The sequence below is a fragment of the Protomyctophum bolini genome, assembly GCF_963924005.1.
Source record: "Protomyctophum bolini genome assembly, chromosome: 13".
NCBI lineage: Eukaryota > Metazoa > Chordata > Actinopteri > Myctophiformes > Myctophidae > Protomyctophum > Protomyctophum bolini.
The window spans coordinates 17,269,877-17,278,584 of record NC_137874.1 but is presented as its reverse complement, the minus strand read 5'-3'; the positions used below and the strand labels follow the sequence as shown (position 1 = coordinate 17,278,584).

Here is an 8,708-nt window from a genome sequence, read left to right as displayed (position 1 = left end):
TATGATAATGATTATTTTATTAAGTTGTGTTTTTTTAAACCAACTTCAAAGTACAACGTGCATCTGTTTAGTCTCTGTCAGTCTGTATAAGTGCAGTCTTCCAAAGCAGCGACCGCTTAAACTGTCTGCAGCCCGTATATAAACAGTGAGTGAGTGGGAGTATTGTGCAGCGTTCATCGGTATTAGGAGTCGGTGGGAGACAGATTACTATTTATTCAAAGAGAATGGCAGATTGTGAAATTGATTTGTAATCAGCCAATGGCGCGCTGGTGGGGCGGGCGGTAGTGATTTTATATGGGTAATAATAAGAGAGGGGAGGGTCGCTCGCCGTGGTGCTGAAACCTCACTGCCATGCAGCCGCTCGCAACATATAGTTCACTCTAACTTGCTTTAGTTTAGTTTTTTCTCTTTATGCGCACATTGAGTGTATATGCCTATGCTATTTGGTTTTAGGCCTATGGTGAGTGGAAGAGTTTTGCACAATACATTTTGTTTAATTTGTTTGTCGTGGCGTTCCGCTCTGTTCCCATTGAAAACCATTGCAAAAAGAGGGTTTTTTTTGCCTTTTGTACAATGTTATAATTTTAGGCATGGTGCAGATCAGAAAAACATCAATTAATGGTGTTAACCTCTGAGTTTATGTTAAAAAGTTAAACGTAAAGTTCTGTATGCTATAACAATCATAAGTGTTTGTTCAGTAACAGGGGCCTGCATGCCCGTCTCTCCAGCTCCTTAATCAGAATATACATTTTCAGGTGGGCATTTTAATTCAAGCATATGAGACAACCCACATATCAGTAACAGTTCCAGTGTTCCAATTCCATTTGAACGAGTTCACATTCCCTAGAAATTTATCGGCTGCTATATACGTCTTCAACGGTTTCCCTTTCATTTGACATTTTAGAAGTGTCCAGCCTGTTTCACAGCTCCCACGAGAGGACTGTGCTATGAGCCACTAATAATTCCACCTAAATTGGCAGTAATTGTTGGTATTAAAATCTGGGAGAGTACAAGTACTGCTCCTGTGTCATTATAGGCGACGGAATACGTAGGATATAATTTGTTGATATCGTGTTGTCATCACATTTCCAATCATGGTGGTTAATGTGTGAAAGTGTCTTAATGTAGGCAGAATTCCTGCTGCAATGCTATTAGGCAATTAAGTGAGATGTTAGAGCGGAAGTTGCAATCCTTCTGCTGCTCGAGGACAGGATTTCCATTTGATCAGGCAGAACAAATTAATTACCGGAATCAATTACGCACGCCGCTGTTGCACCGCGTCCACCAAATACATAATTCTGCCTGCATGGGCATATAAGGCCATGTTGCATGAATCTGTCTCAAAATGTAAATTTGTCTGATTTTTAATTAAATGCTCGCCTTGCTCGGAAATACAACGACTTTTGTGAGAGGAATATAAAAGTAATGTATGTTTTAGTAGTGTTAAGCAGACATGACCCTCACCCATATGCATTATATAGCTCCAGATTTGACTTTGACTGCAGGCTAATAATCACTGTGGCCGAAACATATCCCGTGTTATAAAATGTATGAACTGGCTTGATAGTCAGTTCATATACAAACCCCTAAAAGTGTCGTATACATGCAGCTTAGTTTCTTTGACAATTGGAGTTACTGACCAAAGCGGAGCGCGGTGACCATGTGCGTCAGTCTCTCTTTATAGAGCACACCACCAGGCAGGATAACAAGCTGCTTTAGAGGGAAATTAGAAAGCAAATGAACAAATGGTGATGAAATCGTCTTTACGTGGAGAGTCAATAGGATCCGCTCCTGAGGTGCAGTTAAGCGGCTTTTAGTAGCCATTTCATCAAGTACATTTTTGAGCTGGTGTGGCAGTGCGTCAGCCGTATAAGTGGCACATTTCGATAAGAGGCTTGCAGTTGCAACACTGCATTTGGTAATATGGCTTAGTTTTCAACTAGAACCCTTGCTAGTGAAGGCTATAGGCCTATCTAGATAAGGATCACAATTGCTTGGAAAGTAGGCAGGTGGGTTTTGTGAAAGTTAGAATGTAGTTTGACAGTAGGCCTAGCCTAAATGTATATGGATATAATGACAAGAAGCTATACAATCTTTATAGGTTATTGGGTTATAGGCTATGGTTGGTAATATAATATAATATAATATAATATAATATAATATAATATAATATAATATAATCATACTATTATTGAATAATTAATATTGAATATAGGACACACATGGTGCAGGTGCATTGCTCAAATCATGCTATATATTTCGTTCTTAACTTGAATTAAGTTGCAGCATGGTCTCTCTAATTAGCGATTGGAGCGATCTATTTTGTATCGTTAGGCCTTGATACGATTCTGAGTCAAATGTTTTTCAGTTTAAACGAAATTCCGTGTCCCGTTAACAATCGGAAATAATGTCAATACGGTTGGCTATTCCAGGATTTGGCCAGACCATCGATTTATTTATTTATTATTTAGTAGGCCTATAAAGCAATTAGATAAATATTACACATAGGCCTACAATCCCATGGTAATATTCAATATAGGCAAAATTATACAACTTGGGATATTATTTGGTTTGGGCATGGGGAGAACGTCTCAGTCTCACTGAGAGCGGTGTGATATAGCTAGCTTACAAAAAGCGCTGTGATATAAAAATATGATGAGCTAACCTTTCATATTTTATGGCCTGCATATTTTGAATAGTTTATATGAATAGTTTAGCTGCTTGTAGGTTACTGATAATAAAACTGGATGTAGGCCTAGTAAATAAGTGTATATAGGCTTTTATGAGTGCTTACTTAAAAAGCAACGTTATGAACAAAACATGACACATGCACATGCATATCTGAATAAAAGAGGCATATTTCCCCCCAATTTTCAATTGCATAATCTTTTTATTGTTATCAATTAAGGAGGTATAACTTTGGGTCCATGTTGGTGGACATGTTCAGCACACAGTTCTGATGCAGGTCCAATAATCCACGCTTCAGGTCTTCTAATGAGAATTAGAGCTTCTGGGGCATTCATGCATCCGATAGGCACACATATAGAATATACCTAGAATAAAAAAAGACAAGTTCTATATCTGGTCAATCCATTTAACCAAGTCCAGTATCAATTCGGTGGGGTTTGGAACGTTTAGCAGCAGTAATGTATGGCCTACCAATGATGGCTCACGTAGTGTCCAATTATAGTCATTATTGGTAACACCTGTTTACCCTACTGATATGTTTGGCTGCAGTGTATTAAGGTATACTGTTATTGCAAGCAGGAAACTTATGTTTGCCTATTTAAAATATATTTAGTAATTCGAAATTAGCTCACATCATGGCTCACATACACAATACACATGCGAGCATGCGTCACTTCCTGGTTTCCAAGCCCCGCCGCGTGATTATGAATCCAAGATGGTGGGAGGCCACCAAACTGAATTGAACACACACATCCTCTGATGTTATGTATTATTTTGATATGTGTATGTTTTCTTCTGCGGACAACACGTCACGAACAGTAAGTAGTCCACTATGCATACATAATATATTGCAGCTTGCAGTCCATATTATTCAGTCAAGTATTTACCGTCATGTTTGTTGTTATGTTAGCCTAATTGTAGCCTGCACATCAGACAGACTTATATTTGACATTTCTAACTGAATATGATATGACTGTTGACTGTTGAGTGAAATCTTCATGATGAAATATGAAATGAAATATGAAATATTCATGATGAGGCTTATGCTATTTGTAGTGGACTGAAGTGAACGAAGTATATCTTCCACAACTGATAGATTATGACTCTGTATTCAGATGCAGTATAAAGAACACAACCAGAGACAACAGCTCCACAACTGAAGGACATGAAGACATTTAAAGGTAATCATCAAACACAAGTTGCTGGTGGCCAAGGGCTGTGCCTGGCATGTAGGCTACTGTAGATCTGGTCAGCTTTAAACTACAATAATCAATCAAGAGAGAGAGAGAGGAGAGAGCGGAAAACAATACTATTGTACTATGTAGCCTATTGTTTTCCGCTCTGTTGTCAATAGTTTGGGAGCTTTTAAAACAGTGTGCAGATCTCCTCTCTCCTTTCAGCTTTAAACTACTACACCATCACATGGAAACCATTTAACAGGAAAAGATCATACAGCACATCTGAAATTCCCAATATGGATTGTCTTGAGCTTGTCTTCATGTAATATCTATATTTGTAGTGGACTGAAGTGAACGAAGTATATCTTCCACAACTGATAGATTATGACTCTGTATTCAGATGCAGTATAAAGAACACAACCAGAGACAACAGCTCCACAACTGAAGGACATGAAGACATTTAAAGGTAATCATCAAACACAAGTTGCTGGTGGCCAAGGGCTGTGCCTGGCATGTAGGCTACTGTAGATCTGGTCAGCTTTAAACTACAATAATCAATCAAGAGAGAGAGAGAGAGAGGAGAGAGCGGAAAACAATACTATTGTACTATGTAGCCTATTGTTTTCCGCTCTGTGTAAACTACTACACCATCACATGGAAACCATTTAACAGGAAAAGATCATACAGCACATCTGAAATTCCCAATATGGATTGTCTTGAGCTTGTCTTCATGTAATATCTGATAACATCTCAAACTGAACAGACATGTTACAATATGGCAGTGGTGGAAAGTAACTAAGTGTACTTAAATACTATATTTTGAGGTATTTGTGCTTTACTTGAGTATAATTCCAATTTCAAATACGTTTACTTCTACCCCGCCATCTTGGATCCAAATATTGTACTTTTAACTCCACTACATTTATTTGAAATCTTTAGTTACTAGTAGAATTTGATTATTATTACAAAACATACATAACCACTTCAGCTCTAGGTATATAAATCTTGGCCATTTGAACTTGAAATGGGACATTCTGCACAATGAGTACTTTTACTTTTGGTACTTTAAGTACATTTTGAAGCCAATACTTTTGTACTTTTGTAGTTTTGTACTTTTTGTAGTTTTTTACATTTCTGTATGGCAGTATTGATAGTTATACTATGTGGGTACTTTTTCCACCACTGCAATACGATATGCTGGGTATGTTGTTTGGTGTGTTGAAAACGACAGTGAATGAAAACACTGATCACCAGCTTCACTTAACATAATTCATACTGTATAATATTGATACATTGAGTTGAGTAGGAGATGGCCTGTGTTCATGTTTACCTGAAAAGAAGGTGAGCACCACTGACACCCAGCCAATGATATAGGACCAGGAAAACCTCCAGTTTCCATAGCGCTTCCCATAGTAACTAATTGTCACACCCGTGTACACAGCCATTGCTAGAAACACTAAAAAGCCTGAGGAAGGACAATGACAAAAGGTTACTTACAGTAGCATTATATAATATAAGATGTTTGTGTTTATTGTAGTACAGTACAGACGTTCATTGATTAATGGGTTTCAGTGATATAGTTTTCATGTGCAGAAGGACCACCTCATTCAGCTGCTACCGTGTACTTACTAGTAACAGAAATATGTTAGTGTGGTTTGGTAGAATTTGGCAGAAGTGCTAATGAGTTCAGTCACTATATTAATCATGGATGGGCCATTTACATGTTTTCAATTTGAAAAGTAGTCATACAGCTGTTGAAAAGGTGCTGTTATTTAATTTCCCCCCCACCATTTAAACTTTTCAGGAAGCAATTTAATTGTCACAATATAGATTTATAAGCTAGTTTATGTAAGACTTTGTGTCCCAAAGTCTAGAACTCATGTAAGCTTACTAGAACTTCTGACATTTTAAGAAAATCCCCAAATGCTAGGGTGCATAGAATCTGTTCCACTTATTTTTTGAGTGGTGCAACCACTCCCATACGGAGCTATATGGGTGGCTGGCTGGCTGGGGGGGTGGGTGCGTCTGAGCACGAAAACAGCATGGTTGTTTTTCACCACCTAACACACACGCACATGATAACTGTATATATGGTGATTTCGGGTGTACCAGTACAGTACAGTAGAGGGACCCCCACACGGTAACTGTCATTTCTCAACCGTTCCGGACACGGGGCGGCTCGCTGGAATCGGGCCGGCACCCTGGGTGCGTTCCTGTGGGTCTGGAACTTCCGCCCCATTTTGTTGTGTTCTTAGAAAACTAATTGCAGATTTGCCAACTGGAGAGCGTTTTGGTGGAGATATTTGGATTAGTATCGATTCCCGGGGGACTCTGGTCGACTACAGGCCTATTCATAGTCCAGTGTTTGGTGAAGAGGTGACCACCGGAAACTACAACATGATGTCATGCCGCAGTGGTTACCGCGGCGCTCGCACAACAATCTCCTCTCTGTTTTTACTAACCAACGTTTCGGTGGTCACCTCATCACCGAAAACTGGACAATGAATGAATGGCCATAGGGTTATGTGGTTAACATTATTATCAAGGCCAAGGGAATCCCTAAAGGTTTGGCACTCCCTTATCCCGCCGTAGTCTGAAGTGAAAACCAACCCACCTCTTCAGACTCCATCTTAGCCCGTAGCACTTGCCATAGCGCTTGCCCTAGCCTTGACAACCTTGCATGCGTATGAAAAGGCTTAACTTTTGTAAAGTAGCATAGGTTAGGTAGGCATAGGTAGTTAGGTTCTTAGTTTACGTAGGATTCTTGAAGACTATTTTTTATGTATATTTGATGTATTACCATGTGTTCTTTCTAGACTGTACATCGCTGTGGATTAGGAGCATCTGCTAAAAGCCTAAATTGTAAATTGGGTTGTTTCTTATCTAGGCAAGGCAATGTCTTGGTTACAGGAAGTAGTATGGAAGTAAATGGTGAAAAGACTCCAAAGTGTCATATTAGTCTGCTTTACATGCTCTATACACAGGACAATACTTATTATCCAGGGAAACCTCCTAGTCAGTAGTAGTTGATTATCAAATAACAGCTTTGTTGAATTGCCAGCAGGAGAAATGCAGGGTGTCCAGTCTTTCCTATATTAGTCTAATTATAAAGACAACCAGAAGCTGATGTCTGCTTCATACAAGAGGATAATGAAACCATAACCCTTCTTCTTTCATAGATTCAGTCCTTTTGTGAAGGTACTAGACATCCCTGCTTCATTGTGGAATCAAATAATGTTTTCATGATGTGGTTGGATGGCTGTGATTAGACTGTAGAAATATAATGCAACATTTCCATTAACAAAATGCCAGTGTAAATGCCCCAAAAATCCCAACCAAAGTTATTGTTATTAGTATTATTATTTTCATATGGACTGATAATGTAATATATAGAGAACACACCACAGCAACCACCACGTGAAAACAGAATGGACTGCAACTTACATGAGATGAAAAACAATATGCCTGCAGCAAAGGTTTTGTCAAATCTGTCGAAGGACGAGTAGTGTATGAAGGCCATGATGCCGATGATGATGCCAAGGAAACATGCCAGCAGGGAGAGGATCATAAGGGCGCGGGTAGCGTCGAGGTGGGCTGGGGACAGGGTCAAAGGTCAGGTCAATATAAGTTGCTAGTTATTATCGTGATTAAAAACGTGCACAATAATCATATTTTAATTGATCATGAAATTGTCCTCCGTCATACACTAGGACGAATTCGCTTTTGTCGATCTGCAAATTCAGTAGCACTTAAATCCTCTATACTGGGCTATGTAACTGACCTGTAAAGAGTGATTTCGTACGCTCTTATTTCACTCTACACAAATCGATTCACCATTATATTTTTGCCGAACATTCCCCCCGAATAGGGATGCTGGGGGTTCAAGTGGTTAGCAAAAGTGTCATTTTAAGTTTTAAGCGTATTTTGAGTAACGCGATAATATCACAATAAGTTTTGCCACAATAATATAATTTTCATATCATCCCATCCCTAAATCGAAGTAACCACAGGGGGAATAATTTGTGTCCTCATGAGCCGGTTCAACTCCAGTGTAAGTAGACCATTTTGATAAAGAATGCAAGTATTGGTTTACAAGTTGCAATGGAAACCAAGCCTGCATCGTGCACGGTAAAAAGCCTTTGTCCTGTGAGTGTACAAATGAACTACTCGGGTCCATTTGGTTGCATTTGTACACTCGTAGTGACAAATGGATCAATTCCTCTAGCAGGAGTTTACTGTGTGCAGGCGCATGGTGCATTCTAGACTTTACCAATGCTGTCATTGTGCGGGAAGCATTTCCCCGGCATGCAGTAACGCCACAGGCCCTGGTGCATGTAGTTGCTGGACTGTCGGTACTGCATCCAGTAATCGGTTGCTGTGGAAACGATCAGGAGGATGTTCCCCACGCCTGCACAGAACAGCCCTCCGCCCATAAAGCTGTACATCCTGCACCTGTCCTGGAGGCATGTGCACAAAGAAAGACACACACACACACACACACACACACACACACACACACACACACACACACACACACACACACAGGGTCAGTTAAAACCAGGGGTCAGTGGCAGCCCCCCTCACTCGTCACACACACTTCAGGGAGAGAGGGTCTAAGTGTCAGTAATTGCGTTGTAATGAACATATTATTGCCACTGGATTGATCTGTGGGGTCGCTCGGGTGCGCATGGCATACTTTGTTCTCCATGAGATCACTCAAAGAGTGGCATTTCCATGGGCACTTTATAGAAGAAGAAGAAAAAACCCTGATAAAATGCTCAACCAGTGGCCGGAGAGCAGCTTTGATACTTGATACATCTATTGCTCATGAGTCCACCTGGA

General features: G+C 39.9%; 1 protein-coding gene across 1 annotated transcript; it reads right to left on the bottom strand.

Moving 5' to 3' along the window:
• Window positions 1-2,991: 2,991 nt before the first annotated feature.
• On the bottom strand, window positions 2,992-8,311 carry lim2.1 (lens intrinsic membrane protein 2.1; the record flags this gene model as incomplete). Its single annotated transcript, XM_080779897.1, has 4 exons — window positions 2,992-3,053; window positions 5,197-5,331; window positions 7,311-7,460; window positions 8,137-8,311. 4 exons carry the CDS (start codon window positions 8,309-8,311, stop codon window positions 2,992-2,994), a joined length of 522 nt encoding a protein of 173 aa, XP_080636023.1.
• Between the last annotated feature and the right edge of the window lie 397 nt (window positions 8,312-8,708).